This window comes from Schistocerca serialis, chromosome 5 (genome assembly GCF_023864345.2).
Source record: "Schistocerca serialis cubense isolate TAMUIC-IGC-003099 chromosome 5, iqSchSeri2.2, whole genome shotgun sequence".
NCBI lineage: Eukaryota > Metazoa > Arthropoda > Insecta > Orthoptera > Acrididae > Schistocerca > Schistocerca serialis.
This window is the reverse complement of record NC_064642.1, coordinates 2,421,803-2,445,660: the sequence shown is the minus strand read 5'-3', so window position 1 is coordinate 2,445,660 and position 23,858 is coordinate 2,421,803. Positions and strand designations below refer to the sequence as shown.

Here is a 23,858-nt window from a genome sequence, read left to right as displayed (position 1 = left end):
TCACTGCACTCTTCCCACACACCTACCTCAAAGCATTGTAAATTTCTGTCGGATTCTATCCGTGTAGCGAATCAATTTTGATGTAGGAACATTGACATTACACGTAATGCGACCTGACCCCATTTTACCTTCCATTTTAAAACTGAATTACTCTTGACACAGCCAGACAAATCAGTAATCACATACACAACCGTCACACCCCCAACGTCTCACTCACAACTGACATGAATTTCACAATGATCATGCAGCAGAAACGGTTGCACACGCACAGTGTGCAGGGCTTTTGACCTGAACCGCATACCTTCTGAGCATAGCTCTGTATCCCCCAAAATCTAAACAAATATTCAGTATCTTAGAATGTACAACACTATGATTATTAGTATCCTATGGCGCCCAACAAGCAGGGACATAAATGTGTAAGAGGTTCACTTTTATACAGTAGCTAATTTTTCTTTCATCTCTTCATTCCTATTAAATAATATTAAACAGAAACTTCAACCCTCTGTTTCACCCTTCTTAACACACAGCTCAATTATTTCTTATTTCAGTTACTAAACAATGGAAAATATGACAATATTATGAAAAGGATAGTTGCTACTTATCATATAGCGGAGATGCTGAGTCACAGGTATGCACAAGAACTAGACTGCCAGAAAATAAACTTTCGGCCATAAAGATCTTTATCGGCAACACACACACACACACACACACACACACACACACACACACACACAATATGACAGTCTCTGGCTGCTGAGGCCAGACTGTGAGCAGCAATTTTAATTATTCCCACTAAGCCTCCGTAAACACAGAAAGTCCCTATTACTCTCTTCATAATATAGAGATTGTATTAAAACGGCTTTTCCTGTATCTAAAAATGGTAGCATGTATTCCCTCAATTATTTATGTTATCACCAAGTTTTTACTTACCCAATGTATTTACCTTTTCTGAAACATAAAAATTGTTTCCTCTATAGCTTCAGTTGTTATTCTAAACCACTCAAAAAAATGTTTTCCATCGCCTGCATTCCTTCAAATTTATGTGGATTTGAATTAAAGGGGAGCAGGGAAATAAGCCTTGTGTAAACTTTAAAAAATAGCCTTACTGCAAAATAAAAACAAAATAATAGCCAAAATATAAAGGCAGTTCTTCAAAAGTGCACATCCGTGAAACAAATGTGCTGATAGGTAACATTCAATATTGAATCAATACAGGTCCCCCCCTTCACATTGCACCATGTTATGATCCTCGTCTACATGATCTACAGAAACACTTTGCTACTCAGGCCTGTTCCACGCTCCAACTGCACTCCAATAATCATCCAGTATGTGAGGAGGGTTCCTGAAATAATGCAATGCAAGTTTCAACTGGTCATAAGCATGCTCAGTTGGATTATGTCAGCAGATACTGCAACCCGTTCATTCAGTCAACTCCTGCCTGTAGGAGGAGGCTGTTCACATGGTGGACATAGCTTGTTCTTGCTTTTGTCATTTTTAAAGACTAAGCATAACTGAAAGGTTAGCTTTAGAGCGAATCAAAAGACAAACCTACATTACACCCAATGGCGTCAGTATATGATAAAGATCCAAATTGTGACTGGCTACTTCCCTGTTGGACCCATGGGACTACACATCAATTTACCAGGGCCTTTAAAAAAAAAAAAAAAAAAAAAAAAAAAAAAAAAAAAAAAAAAAAAAAAAAAAAAAAAAAAAAAAACGTTCCATTCTGGCTGTTCTCTTGTCCACCTTCTTCACCGGCAGTTGTGTGCTGTCTGGGTGTGTGTTGGCTGCGTCAAAACAACTCAATCAATGGTCTCCACAACGAAAGCACACAATTCTGTGCATTCTCCTCGGGATACTTGTGAATCATAATTTGTAAGCAATGTTCACCAGCTGGTGGTGTTGACTGCAGGCAATCATTAGGAGGGAGATCATCAATTTTTAGTCTCTCACAAACAGCTGTTGAAAAACCAAATAACGTCACAGTGGTTTGTAGGCACCTTCCCATGCTGATACCCCTTCTGATGTGAAGTGACAATGAGCACACAGTCTGAGCCTGAAATGAGTCTCTGAGATATGCTGATAGACATAACAGTGTACATAAGCTGCACTCTCCTGTTCATGACAGGAGGGGGAGACAACGTACTCAACTGAACTAAGAGTTTGCTTTTCATTTCATGTGCTCAAGAGAGTATTGATACAGAGGTTTACGACAACAAAAAATGCAAGTTGTGAAAGTGTTGTAAAACGTTTGATCAGTTTTATATGTATATAAAAGCCATTATTTGCCAATTTCATAGCTTCACTGGTTCAGAATCTTTTGAATCTTCTTGTTATATTTTACCTTAAGAATTTAACAATCTACACAATCCTTTCATTTTGTGTATGGCAACCTGTTTCTTGTGGTTTACAATTGCCCTATTAACTATTTTTTTTCCTTTCCTCCCCCCCCCCCCCCCCCCCCCCCTCCCTCCTCCTCCTCCTCCTCCATGTGACAATTTTGGAATAATCCTACTAGTTCAGGGTCTGCATATAACACAATCCTCTTTTAAAGTAACAAATCAGTTAATATTCTACAGTTACCAACCTTTCGAGGGGTACTACGGAATGGAAGGATATTCCCTCTGTTTTCTTCTGGAGGATTCCAGTATTCGAGGACAAGTTCCTGTTGTAATCTATCACAATGATACAAACGAGCCATGGCTAGTAACATATGCTCATAATGATGTGGAAGTCTTGCTGGAGGCTCTAAACCTTCCTGCAATAAGAATATGAGAAAGGCAAATTAAAACACTGTTTATTTGAAAATTGCAAGAAAAAATACAGTAAAAAACCTTAAATATTTATATACTTATTTTTGTCTATCAAAGTAACTTTATATAAATGTTAACACGGTACACAGTCTAAAACAAAAGCTTTAGAAGACAGTGAGTAGACGGGAAGCAACGTGTCACAATCCCAACATGCACATATATGTTCCACAGTAATAACTTCAGATATGTAATACTTGTATTGGCATTTGAAGAACTAAACTGATTATCATTATCATTTACTTCATTTTCAAACTCATCAAGACATGAGAAAGAGTGTTCAAACAGAAACTGCAATAATTTTGTTTTGAAAATGGGTTTCCAATTCCATTCTTAGCTTTTTATAATCACTGAGACGTAAGTTTAATAGTAATCAAAACTCCTTTGTACTAACTAATGAGAGAAACGGGAGGGAGGGGGGGAGGGTGGGGGGGGGGGGGGGGAGGATGCTCGACAACAGGGTTTTTAGTGCCTTACTAACATGATTAGAGACAAATAATGTTAAAATGTGTAAATCAAAATAATTGTATTAAATACAATTTTCATTGACTGAAATTCCACTCTGACTGTCCAATCTCTCTCACAGCCAAAGCAGAGAAATAAAAAGACTGAGTGTAGTGGTGGAATGACGGCTGTGTAGTGGTGGAATGGGAACGGTGAAGGGGCTGGCTGGGTGAGGACAGTGACTAACGAAGGTTGAGGCCAGGAGGATTTTGGGAATGTAGGACGTATTGCAGGAAAAGTTCCCAGCTGCGCAATTCAGAAAAGCTGGTGTTGGCGGGAAGGATCCTTATGGCACAGGCTGTGAAGCAGTCTTTGAGACGAGGGATATCATGTTTGGCAGCGTGTTCAGCAACAGGGTGGTCCACTTTTTTTTTGGACACAGTTTGTTAGTGGCCATTCATGTGGACAGACAGCTTGCTGGTTGTCATGCCTACATAGAATGCAGCACAGTGGTTGCAGCTTAGCTTGTAGATCACATGACTGGTTTCACAGGTAGCCCAGCCTTTGATGGGATGGGTGATGTTAGTGACTGGAGTGGTTTCAGGTGGTGGTAGGAGGATGTATGGGACAGGTCTTGCATCTAGGTCTATTATAGGGGTATGAGCCCTGAGGTAAGGGATTGGGAGCAGGGGTTGTGTAAGGATGGACAAGTATATTGTGTAGGGTCGGTGCACGGCGGAATACCACGATAGGAGTGGTGGGAAGGATAGTGGGCAGGACATTTCTCATTTCAGGGCACGACGAGAGGTAATCGAAACCCTGGCAGAGAATGTAATTCAGTTGCTCCAGTCCCGGATGGTACTGAGTTACGAGGGGAATGCTCCTCTGTGGCCAGACTGTGGGACTTTGGGAGGTGGTGGGAGACTGGAAAGATAAGGCACGGTAGATTTGTTTTTGTACAAGGATGGGAGGATAATTAGGGTCAGTGAAGGCTTCAGTGAGACCCTCGGTATATTTTGAGAGGGACTGCTCATCACTGCAGATGCGACGAGCACGGGTGGCTAGGCTGTACGGAAGGGACTTGGTATGGAACAGATGGCAGTTGTCGAAATGGAGGTACTGCTGGTGGTTAGTAGGTTTGATATGGATGGAGTTACTGATGTAGCCATCTCTGAGGTGAAGGTCAACATCTAGGAAGGTGGCTTGTTGAGTTGAGTAGGACCAGGTGAAGCAAATGGACAAGAAGTTGTTGAGGTTCTGGAGGAACGTGAATAAGGTGTCCTCGCCTTCAATCCAGATATCAAAAATGTCATCAATGAATCTGAACCCGGTGAGGGGTTTAGGATTCTGGGTTTTTAGGAAGGATTCCTGTAGATGGCCCATGAATAGGTTAGCATAGGATGGTGCCATGTGGGTGCACACAGCCGTATCGCAGATTTGTTTGTAGGTAATGCCTTCAAACGAGAAGTAATTGCGGGTGAGGATATAGTTGGTCATGGAGACTTATCCTCCTACCACCACCTACTCCAGTCTGGTCACTAACATTACATATCACATCAAAGGCAGGGCTACCTGTGAAACCAGTCATGTGATCTACAAGCTAAGCTGCAATCACTGTGCTGCATTCTATGTAGGTATGATAACCAACAAGCCGTCTGTTCCCATGAACGACCACTGACAAACTGTGGCCAAAAAACAAGTGGACCACCCTGTTGCTGAACACGCTGCCAAACATGATATCCCTCATCTCAACGACTGCTTCACAGCCTGTGCCATATGGATGCTTCGCACCAACACCAGCTTTTCTGAATTGCGCAGGTGGGAACATTCCCTGCAATACATCCTACGTTCCCGTAACCCTCCTGGCCTCATCCTTCGTTAGTCACTGTCCTCTGCCATCCAGCCCCCTCTCTGTTCCCTTACCCCTCCCCCTCTGCACCTTCTCTCCTGCCCTACATCTAAACTGCAACACTTCACTGTCCGCCACTCCCACCATACTATCCCTCCCCCTCCCCACCCTAGCCTCCTCCTTACCCGCACCCAGTCGCCACTCCCATCATGCACTGGTGTTGCTTCTCACAGTGTGGTTTCAGCTCTCTGAGACTGCAGACACGTGTGCAAGTTGTGTTTGCATGAGTGTGTGTGTGTGTGTGTGTGTGTGTGTGTGTGTGTGTGTGTGTGTGTGTGTGTAAGGTGAATAGCATCTTCCCTTCTCTGATATTGTTACATTCCAACGGGGCAAGTTTGTCGCACACCTGACCCAGACTGCTTAACGGCACTGTGAAATGTGATTTATTCATCTAATTACATATAATTTTCACAATGTTTGATTTGATTTATAGGAGTCATGTTATGTTGTACAATAAGAACATTTTAGGAGAATTACAAAAATTTACATTATTTTATATAATTTCTGAGGTATAGCCACAAAAATACTTATCATAGTTTTCAGTACACAAAAATAAAACGTATTGTTCCCTTATTCAAACTATGAAACTGTTCTAAATGAATTCTTTAATAGAATAATAGCACTTTTCTACCAGAAGAGTAAAGAGCAATCTTTTCAGTGAACCAAGCTCTGTGCTAAATATAGTGTGAATTTTTAATTCCATATACTTTGGTGTTTGGGCATAAGAGTTTTAAATGTTGTACTGTAAGTTTAAAATCATCACTATGGTGAATGTTGTGGTTGTGGTGGAAATGGGAAGTGTCGAAGATATGTTGGTTTTTGAATAAGAGCACCTCAAACAAAAAAATTTTTAAGAGTGGTCAACATGATTGCCACTGTTTGGCAACACACATATTCCTTTTTTTTTTTTTTTTTAATACTAGGAGCCTTGAGACACTTGCTGAATTTCCCCAGAAAATTATGCTATAACCAACAACCAACTCAAAGCAGCTATAGTAAACTACCTTTCTGGTGCCTATGTTTGTGTTATCTTACGAAATAGGCACTGAAGATGCTCACCTACTAAGTTTGTTTGCTAAGTAGTCAATGTGTACCTTCTAATTTAACTTTTTATCAAAATTTAGAACCAAGGACATAACATGATTTGCCTCTGTGATATTCTAATGATTGTAAGTTATATTCTTTTTACTCTTTTCTAATGATTTAGTTTCAAACTGCATCATTTTGGTTTTAGTTACATTTGGGTTTAGTCTATTTTGATGGAACCAAGATTCAGGTTGTTCTAAAATGTTTTGGCACTTTCTGGAATTCTTCCAGAAATCTCATTTTCAATTAGGACTGATGTATTAGCAAATAAAGCCAAATTAACATCAACAGCAAATAGTATGTCACTCATCAAGGTACATGCTGCCTCCTAAGGTGACCCAAGGGCTTCAGCAGCATGAAGGAACACACTACGTTATCCACCCATTCATGGATCCTGTTCAAAAGTCCAGAAACAGTCAGCTCGCTCCACAGCATACAGTTGGCTTTGCTGATCACTCATCTTGGTAGCTCCCTTTCAGGGACTGCTCCATTTGCTAGCTGTATCCACAATGGAGCATAGTTACCAGAGTGTAGGTCACCAACCTACTCACTGATCAGAATCTGTGACAGCAAGTAAGGAGAAAGAGGGACCCATGGCTGTGGATGATTGAGACAGTGCCAGAGATGGTGTATACAGCTCCTGAGACATCACACAGTCCTCCGACACCCCCAAGCCTCATTAAACATTGGGTACACTGAAGTCTCCCAACAAGAAAAATGATCAAGGGTGTTGTTCTCTAAGGTCTTTTATAAAGACTTGTATCTGACTGCCTCTTGTAGCAGCTAGTAGTGAGAGCATACTATAATCTACTGTACCGCACACTTTCAACTGCAGCTGCCTGGTAGTCGATAACCGAGGATATAGCAGAGGACTTGTGTGTATTATTTACAAACAAAGTTACTCCTCCTCCTGTCATTTTCCCACTCATGTCATCCTTGCAGTGGATTGAGCAAAAAGCTCAGTAATTTCAAAATGTGTCTAACAAGCACAGAGATCTACCCTGCACTAGAAATTTCAGTTCTTCCACATGTGTCCTGAAACCATTAATATTTCACTGCAACAAGATGCAACCGTAACGGTGAGGCTTGTCTTGCTCTTCATCCTCATTCTTCCACCGAGTTGGGAATCTACACCACAATGCAGACTCATGATGGGCTTGATCACCCTATTGGACAGACTTCATAGTCTGTAGTATCTGTAGAGCTCATGTCAAATCTATAAGATAATACTAGTGTTGAGCGATCTGAAAGCTCTGAACTCTCTCTTTTATGTAGTCTTGCTTTTATTTCCTCACTAATCTTTTGATTATGAAGATGGGACTTTAACTGTTGTACATTCGTATGTACATATTTTTTATTTTTCATTACTAGTCTCAGTATGTGTCAACATGTTAAATCTTTGTGCCTTTTTTTCACTGCAGTCATTAATAATATAGCAAGAATAGCTGTTGTGACTAAAATTGCATCCATGCTAAACCCGCTCCACCATGCAGTGCAGAAATGCTCAGAGGCAGGGACATTGAACAGATGTGCAGAACTATAGACCCATATCTCTAACGTCGATCAGTTGTAGAATTTTGGAACATGTATTATGTTCGAGTACAATGACTTTTCTGGAGACTAGAAATATACTCTGTAGGAATCAGCACGGGTTTCGAAAAAGACGGTCGTGTGAAACCCAGCTCGCGCTATTCGTCCACGAGACTCAGAGAGCCATAGACACGGGTTCACAGGTAGGTGCCGTGTTTCTTGACTTCCGCAAGGCATTCGATACAGTTCCCCACAGTCGTTTAATGAACAAAGTAAGAGCATATGGACTATCAGACCAATTGTGTGATTGGATTGAAGAGTTCGTAGATAACAGAAACCAGCATATCATTCTCAATGGAGAGAAGTCTTCCGAAGTACGAGTGATTTCAGGTGTGCCGCAGGGGAGTGTTATAGGACCGTTGCTATTCACAATATACATAAATGACCTTGTGGATGACATCGGAAGTTCACTGAGGCTTTTTGCACATGATGCTGTGGTGTATCGAGAGGTTGTAACAATGGAAAATTGTACTGAAATGCAGGAGGATCTGCAGCGAATTGACACATGGTGCAGGGAATGGCAATTGAATCTCAATGTAGACAAGTGTAATGTGCTGCGAATACATAGAAAGATAGATCCCTTATCATTTAGCTACAAAATAACAGATCAGCAACTGGAAGCAGTTAATTCCATAAATTATCTGGAAGTACGGATTAGGAGTGATTTAAAATGGAATGATCATATAAAGTTGATCATCGGTAAAGCAGATGCCAGACAGATTCATTGGAAGAATCCTAAGGAAATGCAATCCGAAAACAAAGGAAGTAGGTTACAGTACGCTTGTTCGCCCACTGCTTGAATACTGCTCAACAGTGTGGGATCAGTACCAGATAGGGTTGATAGAAGAGAGAGAGAAGATCCAATGGAGAGCAGCGCGCTTCGTTACAGGATCATTTAGTAATCGCGAAAGCGTTACGGAGATGATAGATAAACTCCAGTGGAAGACTCTGCAGGAGAGACGCCCAGTAGCTCGGTACGGGCTTCTGTTGAAGTTTCGAGAACATACCTTCACCGAGAAGTCAAGCAGTATATTGCTCCCTCCAACATATATCTCGCGAAGAGACCATGAGGACAAAATCAGAGAGATTAGAGCCCACACAGAAGCATACCGACAATCCTTCTTTCCAAGAACAATACGAGACTGGAATAGAAGGGAGAACCGATAGAGGTACTCAGGGTACCCTCCGCCACACACCGTCAGGTGGCTTGCGGAGTATGGATGTAGATGTAGATGTAGATGTAGGCAGAAAGCTGTTCATGATCTCGGTGCTGATTCCAGTTAGTGTGCATGCACAGCTACAGGTGGTGAACAAAAACTGCCAATAGTAGATAACCTTAGTATTGAAAAGTAGGAAAATGGATGGGAAAAATTATCTTTAGAGTCAAAAGACTAGAATGAAGTCATTGTTCTTCATTACCTTTATATAAAATACCATTTATGAGGAACTGTAACTATTTGTTTATAGTTTTTGCTAGTACGAACTCACATGTGTACACGGTAAAAGATTTACTAGACTCATTTGACTGGTTCAATGATTAAGTAAGACAGCAGAAGAATGAGCAAGCCTTATACACGACAGCAGAAGCAGGAGGAAGCCCTATACAACGAGGATTCAGCAGGTGCCACTGTGGCTGCCTGCTAATGATTTTTTCACCTAAACAGCCAGCACCCAATTAGCATTTTTTATCCTCGCAATGCAGATCATTAAGGCCAGAACCCGTGCCAGCTCCCTACGACAGACAACAATCCACTAATGTGCGTATAGCAGTTGCTGAAACAGGCCCAGAGCTTACCGTTACAGAGGACTGGCAGCCGCCATCAGTCCCCAGCTAAGGTATCCCACATTCGCCAGACATATACCGAGCTGAGACGGGCCGTGTTCCACGAGATGCTCACCATTTGGTATGACTCTGTCACTGTCATCAGTTTTAACAGTTCATTGAGATTTCTGTGTCTTACACTTCATCAGAGGCTGACACAGTTACCACACCTGAGATTATAATGGCTAAAATCCTAGTCACTGAATATATTAAAATGCCTCAGCCTCAGCTGATGATCAGACTGAACATGTCCACTCCAGTTCTTAGAGGCTTTTGTGTGTGCCTGCCTTCACTACGAATGTACAGTTCCTGACTCATCTAGGCCATCACATCTTAAAATCGCCAGTGCTGTTCACTGTGAGGGGATTAGGTTAGCAACAAAGGCATTTACAACCAGTCCGATTCCCAGCCTCTGTGTAGAGGCTGGTGAGCTCTGTGTAGAGGCTGGTGAGCTACTACTTGTCGTCAAGAGGAAGACCCTCAACATGTGACATGTGTGCAGCCTACTTTCAACCCTGTGGTCACTGGCTTTCAGTACTGTTGCTCGCTCTCCAACAATGTGGGCATTTGTAAACAGGCTACGAGCAACAAGGTCATTTTGGATTTATACCAAGTCAGACATAGTGGCACTTAATCAGGACCCTATTACAGTGATTTATCAAGGGTCAAGATGTTCGCCAGTCTGGCTAATAGGGATATCCAGAATTACTTTAGAGTTATTAGGGTACATAAAGAATTTTACCCAAGACTTCATTTTAAAATCCAAGTTTTACGGAATTTTATGTGGCATCTAAATGGGGATTCATTGCTTTTGCAGAGGACATTACGGCTGTATCAGTCCTCTTTCTGGCTGCTGAGCCAGGAAGAACTACTTTCGATGTGCCTGCAGGTAGGGCACTGTGCTCTGATGCAAGGATTTCTCCTCCAGTGACTGAGCACACCAGTAGAGAGCGATTGTGGCGTACCGGTATATACAGACGATGTAACAGGATGTGTTTTGCATTACCAGATGATCTGCCACCGTGTAAAGAGATGATGAAACTAGTGTGGTCCGTGTTGCGAAAGACTTACAAACGTTATTACAACATTTTGTGTATGTTAGTGTGGGTGGCTCAAAATATTTTTTTCTTTTTTTCTCAGTGATCAAAAACTGACAATCCATTCTTACATTATTTTAGCTATAGTGTAGTTATTGTATGTGTATTAGAACAATCAATTCTACAGACTGGCTCACACCCTATTCTTACGTCATTTGCGCTTCTGTGCAAAGGGGAATGGAGCGAAGTGAATCAGATTTCCATTTCGTATTTTACCTTTCAACACAAAATTTTAAATATTTTTGCAACATTTGTCTTAAATTAGTTTAGTAACGGTGCCAAGCAACTCAACACTGAGGGCCACATACATACAACATACTAACCGACCGAGCAGCCAACAGAAGTGTTGCTTATTAAATGTCATGTATGTGGTAAGCATACACCTCTGAGCTGAGTATAAACTTTTTAGTGTTAGTGGAAGCCATTTTTGTGTCTGGTGCCACACTTTTAGACTTTTGCAATTTCTTTTGTTGAGAGCAGGGTTCTTCAGAACAAATCAAAATATGTATTCAGAAACAGGAGTTTTGTACTCCAGATTGCCTAAAAAAATGTGCAAAAATATGTACCGGACATCAAAAATTATAACAACACTTTCTCAGGCAATTAATATTTTCTGAGACATAAAAGAGTTCCTCAAAACATACTTTTATAATATAATGGAGGGCGCATGGGAAAAGGATACTCCCACTCACCTGCATATACACTTGCATCGTACGGGCAGTTTCATCTGCCCGATTTCGAAGTTCTTTGACCTTGAAAGGCATGAACATGATGAAGTCTGTAATCAGTGTGTGTAATCTTTGCAAGTAGAATGCCTGTCAACAAAAAAGAGAAAGTATTCTTATTTAAATCTGGATTAAGTTACATGTAATACAAGAAACAATTTGTGAAGCTTCAAGCAGGCAATGAGACTGCTTAAAACACTGTGATAAAACTGGGGCAGAATTGCTGGCCAGTACTTAAATTCATGACATGAAATGCGCATTACTTCTGACAGACGCACACGATAATATAAATGGCACACCACCTACATTTCAGAACTAATAGTTCCTCCCTCAGGGAGGAAAAGAGAGTGCATTGTGGGAGGGTCTATTTTTCAGACCCCACGATGACTGGAGCCAACTGGTTGCAGGAGGGTCCATGTCCTCTCACAGTACATGTCTGTAGGAAGTAATGCACATTTTGTCTCCTAGAGTTAAGTACTGGCCAGACATTCTGTCTCAAATTAATTAGTTATCTTAGCTGATTTTCCTTTGATAAAATAGTATCTCTGCTAAAGCACAAAAGTCTTTGATTAAAGCTGATACAGACATGAAAGGTATACAGAACAGGAAAAAAATCAATACAAACAGGCAAAAAGTTAGTGACACACGAGCTTATAAAGGTGTCGAACTTTTTGCCCCAAAAGGAAAGGGAAGAGAAGAGAGAGAACTACAGAAACAAAACTTATGAAGTGTTAAACTGAAATAAACTTAGCTACACCAGGTAAGAAGGAATGGAAATTATAATTAGCAATCTGCAACAGACCACATTTAATAAATTCAAGTTCGATACGATGAGGAGGATAGCTAACTAAACGTACCTTCATTGACTGTGTACTTTACACTTTCTTGCAGTCACTGTTAGATCACAAGACAACACTGTTTACCTGTCCCACAATCCAGACTATTTACTTTAATTTCTGTGCCACATTTTGTGCATTGTTATTTCAGCACTCTTATCTAGCACTAAGAAGTGTGAGCTAATTCTTGAACACATTTTGAGTTTGAAAACAATAAATTCCCCTGAGACAGAAAAGCTTCTGCCCACAAATCAGCAAAGACTTAGAAATCACAGCTGTGCGAAATTCAGCTTGCCCTTATCTCATATGATATCTTATGAACCATGGACGGAGGGCAACAGGCAGATTCTAAATTCCTAGATTTCTGTAAAGCATCTGACATGGTGCCCCGCAGCAGTACGAGCATACAGAATAGGTTTCCAGGTATAAGAGTGGCCTGAAGACTTCATAAGTAACAGTACCCAGAATGTTGTCTTCGATGGTGAGTGTTCATCAGAGACAAGGGTATTGCCAGTAGTGACCCAGAGCAGTGCAATAGTACGAGGATACAAGATTACAAAGTTTCTAGTTGGTGTGATCAGTGGCAACTTAGTCAACACCTAGAAAAATTTAAGTTAACACGGACGATTATGAAAAACAATCCTGTATCGTTTGAATACAGCACTAGTAAGGTGATGTTTGTCACAGCTATATCAATTAAATATCTAGGTGTAACACTGCAAAGTTATGTGGAATGGAATTAATGCATCTTGGTAGTAGTGAAGGTGAATGCTTGACTTCCATGTTATTGGAAGAATTCTGATAAAGTGTAGTTCACCCATAAAGTAGATGGCGTACAGGATGTTAGTGTGACCAATTCTTGTGCACTGTTCAGGTGTTTAGGACCCTCCCTGGTGTGAGTAATGAAAGACAGCAAAGCAATTCAGAGGTGTGCTGCTACATTTGTTACTGGTAGGTTAGATCAGTACGCAAGTATTATGGGAGTGATTTGGGAACTCAAATGAGAATCCCGGGAGGGAAGACAATGCTCTTTTAGCGAGGCATTGTTGCCAAAATTTAGAGAACCGGGATCTGACTACTGACTGCAGAATGATTCTACAGCTACCGACGTATATTTTATGTACGGACCACGAAGATACGGTGTGAGAAATCGGGGCTCGTACAGAGGCTTTTAGACACTCATTTTTCCCTTGCTCTATCTGCAAGTAGAACAAGAAAGGAAATTACTAGTTGTGGTATGTGGTACCTTTTGCCATGCACCGTATGTTGACTTGTGGGGTACATATGTAGATGCAGAAGTTGATAGTCTTGAGCCACGTTCTACTGAACTGAGTTGTTATCTTTTGTTGTATTAATTTGCAGGGGGGAATTTTTCTCGCATATCGAGAAATGACTGACTAACAAAGTTTCTGAAGTATAACATGGATCATAGTGACAGAGGCCTTTTTAGACAGGTACACATCTATTGTTTTACCATTACTGACAGTAGTTGAAATTTGGGGGAGGGACTGTTTAAGTAATTGCTGTGAACTGTACTTGCAACAAACTTGGCTCTGCTAGGAAGATTACAAATCTGCCTATTAATTAGGCCTACTAACAAGGCGGATTTAATTATTAACTGTGCAAGTGCACCTTTGCTGAAGCCACATGCAACAAATGTTATAAGGCACATCTGTGTGGGAAAGATTGCACCCTTAATGATATACTTTTGAGCTTATGTAAGGTGATTCAAAAAGCTTACACACAAACTATAGCAAGCAACAAAGAAGTTGAAATTTCCAGGTTGAAATTCGAAGTTATTCTAAACCATCTTTTGTTGTCTGTGAGAGCAAGTTTAACTTTACTTGTTTTCATAATCACACAAGAAATTTTGTACTGTCACCTCATTTATTAGTCATTATTTCAAATTCAGCTAGAATATACAATTTTATCAACAATTTTATACAAGTTACACACTCCTGAGGTCTCTCTCTCAATTCCTTCATAAGTGTTGTCCGTCAACATTTAGTGTCACACCATGCCGCTGTCTAACTACTATACTATGTATGAAACATTCGCAGGAACATGCTTTTAACTTTTGTTGGTGGAATGTTACATCAACAGACTGATAGCAATGATACATCACATTTCAAACTGAACGAGCTGCACATTAAGCCCACTGTTCAGAATGGAGTCATATGGGACCAAAATTATTTTCCAAATTGGATCAGTTTCCCGATTACATAAAACACGCCAAGCTACGCAAAATTTGTCAAGTATCGTGCACAAAAGTACAAGATTAGAATTATGTACACATTCACATACCTTTACTCCTGCACAGCAGATGTTCATTTACTGTATATTGTACACTGTAACACCAAAATTGAAACAGCATAACACAATCCTCGACAGCTCGCAATGCTGTTGCCAGCTTTCAAATGCAAAGCCTTAAGGCTGCAGGCGAAAGCAGTAGCCATCTACACAGTTGTGACAATACTGAACCACTGCCATAGAGGTGTTTGCAAAATCACGTTAAGTTATTGGCTGAGGTAAGCCAACAAAGCTGCTGATCCAGCTCCTTGCAACTGTCAAGGATCAACTTATGCTGACTTAACTACAGACTGTTACACTTAATTGATACATAATATGGTATGTCTGTATTTTTGCTGTAACTTTAAAATTCGTTTATTGTTGTACATACATATTATTGCTGTTTATTTGCTTTAAATTTCACATTTTTGACACATATCAAGGAGGAAAAGTTGCTTGAATTTCCTGTTCGAAATTTTTTTTCTACAAATTTTTTCCACTATACCATAGTTCCAACAGCTTGAGAGAATTTGTGTTTGCTGCAAATTGCGTATTATCATTTATGAATGCAATTGCTTCTTCAGGCACATTAACTTTTATACATCAATTTGCTGCTCCTCTCCTTCGTTTGTTTCCTCATCACCATCTGTGTTGTGGATTTCTATTAGATCTGTTGGCGAAGTAAAAGTGGAGACAGTTGACAGAAAATCATCACACCAAAAGTAGTCATATGGATGGCATGAAATATTTTGCATTTGGATTAATTCACCAACTGCTCCTGCATTTTATTGAGCTTTGATAAGTGCAGAAGCATCTTCTTCTTCACCTCCAAAGCCCACTTTGTTGAAAAACTTTGTGACAGTTTTCAGGCTTTGCTTCCCTTACTCCCATGCCAATCCAATTTACTGCATACACATCAGAAAATTAGCATGCAAGAGCTAACACACTTTTGGCCTCTTCAACACTAATAATAAGAGAGCGCATCAATATAATCACCTACAGTGGGACTTAATGAGTAAATACTTCCCTGGCTCATGGGTTGTATGCGGCTATTTGGTAAGTTGACTTTAGGGTGGCAGTTGCATTACTAATGAAAAAGAGAAGTTGCCTACTTACTTTTTTTCATTTTGGCACTGAAAGAGCCCAGCCATTCTGCTGTAAGACCACTCACCATCCACACCGTTTTACTGCTTCACCACGCAACTGGAAGCTTGCTTACATCTATGTTTTTGGAACAACGGGTTTTTGCTGCTTTTGCAATCACCAGTGACTTCTCCATTTCACCTAACACATTTCCACACAGCAGTATAGTAAGTCTTTCCTTGGTCATTCTTCCACCTCTAACCACTAGAGATTATGAAGGCAGTGCACTATAAGAGAGACCTGTTTCATTGGCACTGAACATGTTTTTCGAGTCATAATTTGCAGTCAGGTTGTGCAATATTGTCTTCCATTCAGTTGCTACACTTTCCTGCACATTCTTAGGTTTCCCCACACACTTTGTCCCATACAATGTAGTGTCTTTCTTTGAAACTGTCCAGCCATCCTTCGGCTGCCTTAAACTCAGTATTCTCTTTAGTGATTTCCAAGTGTCACTCTGCAGCATGGGTTCAGACAAACTTATGTTTTTTAGCACCTACACTTATGATCCTTTCCCAAACTATTCTTACAGTTCCAGATATTTGTGTTTTACCACATTTGAAATGCAATATTATTTAGCACCCAAATAGTGTCTTTCGCACTCACCAGGATTACCTTAACCTTTTCATTAAATGTTAGGGAAACATACTTTTTGTTCAACATCATGTGCTACACATCACATCAACTGAAACTGACAGAAAACAATGGAGATAGTGCATTTCTTTTGAATGTTTGCTCTTGAAAGTAAAACCATTGTTTAATGGAACAATACTCATGTCTTTCACATAATGGCATTGTCAGGACTGTACAATCTTCATGTTGAAATTAGCATCCTTGTAAAGACATGAATAATTAAGACACACAGTAGTAGTGTGTAAGTCTTTTTCTGCATTATACAATGAATCATTAACTAAGTCTTAAAATTTGAATTCCATTTCCACAATAGGCATGTTCAACTTTATATATATATATATAAAAATAAAAAAAAATAAAAAATAAAAGGGCGCTGAATGTGTCTGGACTGAAATATTTGAATGGTTTGGCCAGATTTCCAAATTACATATGTTCTGCTTTTACAGAGATCTGTGTTCAACACGATTCTTTATTTATTTATTCCTTTCCTCTCTACTTTTACTATTTACAGTTTCCATTCCTCTGTTCCCATGTTTTTGACATCTGTCTACATCTTTGTCTCATGGTACTTCATTTCCTTGTTTCTCTTTTCTGTACCTGTGGCTTCTAACTTCTCCAGTTTGCTAATGATTCGTTACTATCAAATTGTTAGTTTCTTCTTTCTATCTCTGCTGCCCCAGCTGTTCTTGTCACATGCTAGACACATCTTGAGAGCTGTTTGTCATCTTCAAATATACAGAACCTACATTCTTTCTCTTTTTTAGAAGGAGTAACATTACAAAATGGTTCAAATGGCTCTGAGCACTATGGGACCAAACTGCTTAGGTCATCAGTTCCCTAGATCTCAGAACTACTTAAACCTAACTAGCCTAAGGACATCACACACATCCATGCCCGAGGCAGGATTCGAACCTGCGACCGTAGCCGTCACGCGGTTCCAGACTGAACCGCCTAGAACCGCTCGGCCACTCCGGTCGGCAGTAACATTTATAATTCGAAATGCTCATGTGCACAAATTTTTATTTGACAGTTGATTCACTTTATGCTATTATTTTCTTGTAAATAATCCATTTCAATAACAGTGCAACTGAAATACATGCAAACAAAACTATCCAAAATATAAGTAGTTCTTACCTCATTATACAAAGAATCATTGATAAGGAAGGTCTGATGGAGGAAATCAAATACATTAAGCTCTATTGCAGAGTCAACAAGAATTTCATCTTCTTCTGAAAATGCTGCAAAGAAAACAAGATATTGAGACTGACTTTTCTGCATAAATTCTCAGGTGACAATGTACAAAAATCCCCAACAATGATGACAAGAAACACCTCTGCAATTTCACAGCAATGATTTTAATCAACACAAACATACACAATAAGTAAGGAAGGAATATGAAGAGGGAGGGGTATGTGGACTACAAGACTGGTGGCACCTGCCAAGGACTAAAAATCGCATTTGTTGTTAAAAGTAATGGCAAATGACCACATATGTTCTGTACATACTTACACTAAAAATATACTTCATTTATATTAAAACAAGTAAATACGGGAAAAGATAAATTTCTTACATGATCAAATGATACAGTTTTTGCAATCTGGCCAATTTCAAGATTACAGAGCAAACACACAAATTATTTGACCGTTACAGTTTGTACATCTGCTACTCTTTATTTTATTATCACACTGTTAAGTAAAAATGCTGAAACAAGTTAAAAACGGAAGACAATTCAATTGCACTAACACAAATTGCAAGTATCGGAAATACATATGTAGAGTTCAAGATAAATCTGTGTATGATATTGCAGTAAGCCAGTTCTTATATTTTGTTCATAAGAAGATAGTAATACCTCCTTAATCAACTTGTGGCTGCAATTTATAATCAAATATCATCTCTAAACAGCAACAGAAAATGTTGACAGGGGATGGGGTATGGGACAAAAGCTTGTAATGGGAGCTGGGAGAAGTGATGAGGTGTCAGTATTTCAATTTAATCGATGCAGTCGCATCATAAAGAGAGATTATACAAAACACACACTATTACAGCATAAGTTACGTGCTGTAACTTCGGAAGAAAATCTATCAAAATTACAACAATATCAATATGAGAACTGTAGATTCTCATTATACTTAGTTGAAATGTCAATTCCATCAGATACAAATAGCATTAAAGAAATAAAAAATCTAGTTGAATATCATGTACATTTCCGTATCGTATAAGACAGTATGCTAAACACCCAGCCAGTGAATACTATGTAGGCAACAGAGTAATTACATGTTTAACACACGAGACAGAGCAGCACATAATTTATCTTTATTACCAGTCTTGCAAGATAAACCACGTGCTCCAATGATTCTCTTATGCCGTATCACATTTTTTATCAATCTGTGTACATTTTGGTACTCAACACTTTAATGAAGTGACCAAGGCAGCACACTAATAATACAGTATTGAAACCACAGTAGAATGAATTTCATATCCTAATCACTAGCAGACAATAGCTAACATAAAATAAAAATTACATACATTTTGTCATTCTCACAGGACCACAAGAAACATCAAATTCAGTGAAGCACCTCTCCTACGCATTTCACGAAACATTAAAAAATTGTGTAAATTTTGGTAAAATGTAAATGGTGGGTAATTAGTTTTTAAGCACAAGTTACACACTTCATGAACCTATTGCTATTTATACTTTTTGAGGATAAAATCCAGAATTACAATTGTTTCATTTTCTTCTATCTGATTGTCTAGTTGATAAATACATTTGAAAGTTTTCCACGCGCACGCACACCTGGTCACCCAATGCCAGGGTCGCAGTTCAGCAGGTGGACTGCGGCTGGGGGTTTTGTCAGGTGGAGTGTGTACATCTACATCTACATCTACATTGATACTCCGCAAGCCACCCAACGGTGTGTGGCGGAGGGCACTTTACGTGCCACTGTCATTACCTCCCTTTCCTGTTCCAGTCGCGTATGGTTCGCGGGAAGAACGACTGTCTGAAAGCCTCCGTGCGCGCTCTAATCTCTCTAATTTTACATTCGTGATCTCCTCGGGAAGTATAAGTAGGGGGAAGCAATATATTCGATACCTCATCCAGAAACGCACCCTCTCGAAACCTGGCGAGCAAGCTACACCGCGATGCATAGCGCCTCTCTTGCAGAGTCTGCCACTTGAGTTTATTAAACATCTCCGTAACGCTATCACGGTTACCAAATAACCCAGTGACGAAACGCGCCGCTCTTCTTTGGATCCTCTCTATCTCCTCCGTCAACCCGACCTGGTACGGATCCCACACTGACGAGCAATACTCAAGTATAGGTCGAACGAGTGTTTTGTAAGCCACCTCCTTTGTTGATGGACTACATTTTCTAAGCACTCTCCCAATGAATCTCAACCTGGTACCCGCCTTACCAACAATTAGTTTTATATGATCATTCCACTTCAAATCGTTCAGTACGCATACTCCCAGATATTTTACAGAAGTAACTGCTACCAGTGTTTGTTCCGCTATCATATAATCATACAATAAAGGATCCTTCTTTCTATGTATTCGCAATACATTACATTTGTCTATGTTAAGGGTCAGTTGCCACTCCCTGCACCAAGTGCCTATCCGCTGCAGATCTTCCTGTATTTCGCTACAATTTTCTAATGCAGCAACTTCTCTGTATACTACAGCATCATCCGCGAAAAGCCGCATGGAACTTCCGACACTATCTACTAAGTCATTTATATATATTGTGAAAAGCAATGGTCCCATAACACTCCCCTGTGGCACGCCAGAGGTTACTTTAACGTCTGTAGACGTCTCTCCATTGATAACAACATGCTGTGTTCTGTTTGCTAAAAACTCTTCAATCCAGCCACACAGCTGGTCTGATATTCCGTAGGCTCTTACTTTGCTTATCAGGCGACAGTGCGGAACTGTATCGAACGCCTTCCGGAAGTCAAGAAAAATAGCATCTACCTGGGAGCCTGTATCTAATATTTTCTGGGTCTCATGAACAAATAAGGCGAGTTGGGTCTCACACGATCGCTGTTTCCGGAATCCATGTTGATTCCTACATAGTAGATTCTGGGTTTCCAGAAATGACATGATACGCGAGCAAAAAACATGTTCTAAAATTCTACAAGAGATCGACGTAAGAGATATAGGTCTATAGTTTTGCGCATCTGCTCGACGACCCTTCTTGAAGACTGGGACTATCTGTGCTCTTTTCCAATCATTTGGAACCCTCCGTTCCTCTAGAGACTTGCGGTACACGGCTGTTAGAAGGGGGGCAAGTTCTTTCGCGTACTCTGTGTAGAATCGAATTGGTATCCCGTCAGGTCCAGTGGACTTTCCTCTATTGAGTGATTCCAGTTGCTTTTCTATTCCTTGGACACTTATTTCGATGTCAGCCATTTTTTCGTTTGTGCGAGGATTTAGAGAAGGAACTGCAGTGCGGTCTTCCTCTGTGAAACAGCTTTGGAAAAAGGTGTTTAGTATTTCAGCTTTACGCGTGTCATCCTCTGTTTCAAAGCCATCATCATCCCGTAGTGTCTGGATATGCTGTTTCGAGCCACTTACTGATTTAACGTAAGACCAGAACTTCCTAGGATTTTCTGTCAAGTCGGTACATATAATTTTACTTTCGAATTCAATGAACGCTTCACGCATAGCCCTCCTTACGCTAACTTTGATATCGTTTAGCTTCAGTTTGTCTGAGAGGTTTTGGCTGCGTTTAAACTTGGAGTGGAGCTCTCTTTGCTTTCGCAGTAGTTTCCTAACTTTGTTGTTGTACCACGGTGGGTTTTTCCCGTCCCTCACAGTTTTACTCGGCACGTACCTGTCTAAAACGCATTTTACGATTGCCTTGAACTTTTTCCATAAACACTCAACATTGTCAGTGTCGGAACAGAAATTTTCGTTTTGATCTGTTAGGTAGTCTGAAATCTGCCTTCTATTACTCTTGCTAAACAGATAAACCTTCCTCCCTTTTTTTATATTCCTATTAACTTCCATATTCAGGGATGCTGCAACGGCCTTATGATCACTGATTCCCTGTTCTGTACATACAGATTCGAAAAGTTCGGGTCTGTTTGTTATCAGTAGGTCCAAGATGTTATCTCCACGAGTCGGTTCTCTGTTTAATTGCTCGAGGTAATTTTCGGATAGTGCACTCAGTATAATGTCACTCGATGCTCTGTCCCTACCACCCGTCCTAAACATCTGAGTGTCCCAGTCTATATCTGGTAAATTGAAATCTCCACCTAAGACTATAACATGCTGAGAAAATTTATGTGAAATGTATTCCAAATTTTCTCTCAGTTGTTCTGCCACTAATGCTGCTGAGTCGGGAGGTCGGTAAAAGGAGCCAATTATTAACCTAGTTCGGTTGTTTAGTGTAACCTCCACCCATAATAATTCACAGGAACTATCCACTTCTACTTCACTACAGGATAAACTACTACTAACAGCGATGAACACTCCACCACCGGTTGCATGCAATCTATCCTTTCTAAACACCGTGTGTACCTTTGTAAAAATTTCGGCAGAATTTATCTCTGGCTTAAGCCAGCTTTCTGTACCTATAACGATTTCAGCTTCGGTGCTTTCTATCAGCGCTTGAAGTTCCGGTACTTTACCAACGCAGCTTCGACAGTTGACAATTACAATACCGATTGCTGCTTGGTCCCCGCATGTCCTGACTTTGCCCCGAACCCGTTGAGGCTGTTGCCCTTTCTGTACTTGCCCAAGGCCATCTAACCTAAAAAACCGCCCAGCCCACGCCACACAACCCCTGCTACCCGTGTAGCCGCTTGTTGCGTGTAGTGGACTCCTGACCTATCCAGCGGAACCCGAAACCCCACCACCCTATGGCGCAAGTCAAGGAATCTGCAGCCCACACGGTCGCAGAACCGTCTCAGCCTCTGATTCAGACCCTCCACTCGGCTCTGTACCAAAGGTCCGCAGTCAGTCCTGTCGACGATGCTGCAGATGGTGAGCTCTGCTTTCATCCCGCTAGCGAGACTGGCAGTCTTCACCAAATCAGATAGCCGCCGGAAGCCAGAGAGGATTTCCTCCGATCCATAGCGACACACATCATTGGTGCCGACATGAGCGACCACCTGCAGATGGGTGCACCCTGTACCCTTCATGGCATCCGGAAGGACCCTTTCCACATCTGGAATGACTCCCCCCGGTATGCACACGGAGTGCACATTGGTTTTCTTCCCCTCTCTTGCTGCCATTTCCCTAAGGGGCCCCATTACGCGCCTGACGTTGGAGCTCCCAACTACCAGTAAGCCCACCCTCTGCGACTGCCCGGATCTTGCAGACTGAGGGGCAACCTCTGGCAAAGAGGTGGGAAGCAGGTTAGGAATGGGTAGCTAGCGGCTCAGAGAGAGGCAGCAGGTGTGCACGGTAGTAGGGACACAAGAGGGAGGGGTAGCAAGTGAACGTGCTTACAGGCATGTGACACACGGGTACCAGAGCTGGAGAGCTGCGGCATACTAGGAAGACGGCTTGGAGGAGTGGATTGGGAAGGGGGGTGTCACTGTTGGGCAGAGGATGTGAGAACAGTGGGTTAGCGGAGGTTTAGGCCAGGAGGATTATGGTAGAGAAAGGATGTTTTGCAATAGTAAATCCCAACTATGTAGTCCATAACAGCTGGTATTAAAGGGAAGGATCCAGGTGGCAAAGCTTTACACACACACACACACACACACACACACACACACACACGTCTGCAGTCTCAGAGAGATGAAATTCTGAGACTGCAGACGTTTGTGCAAGTTGCATTTGTGTGAGTGTATGTGTGTGTGTATGTGTGTGTACTGCTGACAAAGGCCTTACTGGCTGAAAGCTATAATTGTGTGAATCTTTTTGTTGTGCCTATCGCAACTCAGCATCTCCGCTATACGGTGAGTAGCAACTTTCCTTCTCTGGTATTATCCATTAGACATTTAATTGTGTTTGTATTGTAATTTTTTTTACAAAAGCACAGCTACCTACATATGATGTGCTTCACTGCAGTTACCACTAGACACTAATGCATTGTTTAAGTTTAAGTTACTTGAAGTATCAACTACATTACATAAATTAACCTGCGTAAGACTATTAGCTGTTAAGCCAGTTTTTTCTTGTTTAGGGCTGCTTGGATGTTGGTCTATGCTACCATTTACTCTAAAAAAAAAAAGCACTCATAATACCTCTGAAATTTAGAATTTTGTTTAAGTCGCCTTTTTCTGCAATAATTTTGCTTATTTTGTCACACACAAACTTTTTGCCTTCGAAATTTAGGTGCAACCCACTAAAATCTTATGTGAAAGTATAAATATCATGAAATATTGACAAAGAAAGAATCTGTTTACTAGTGACGTGCCAGACTTAGTGATAATATTGTAATGTAGGTCATCAGCGCCTAAGGTTACGTACAGATATACTGAGACCAGCTTATTGATATATTATACAGATGAATGATTCATAAAA

General features: G+C 40.7%; 1 protein-coding gene across 1 annotated transcript in view; it reads right to left on the bottom strand.

Moving 5' to 3' along the window:
• Positions 1–23,858, bottom strand: part of LOC126481044 (nuclear pore complex protein Nup205) — a 313,396-nt gene that overhangs the window by 196,379 nt on the left and 93,159 nt on the right. Inside the window, exons 8-10 of the mRNA XM_050104525.1 lie at positions 17,516–17,619; positions 11,451–11,573; positions 2,588–2,758 (exon numbers count right to left, since the gene is read on the bottom strand). Coding sequence (XP_049960482.1) covers positions 2,588–2,758; positions 11,451–11,573; positions 17,516–17,619 — 398 coding nt within the window. The remainder of the gene's footprint in view (positions 1–2,587; positions 2,759–11,450; positions 11,574–17,515; positions 17,620–23,858) is intronic.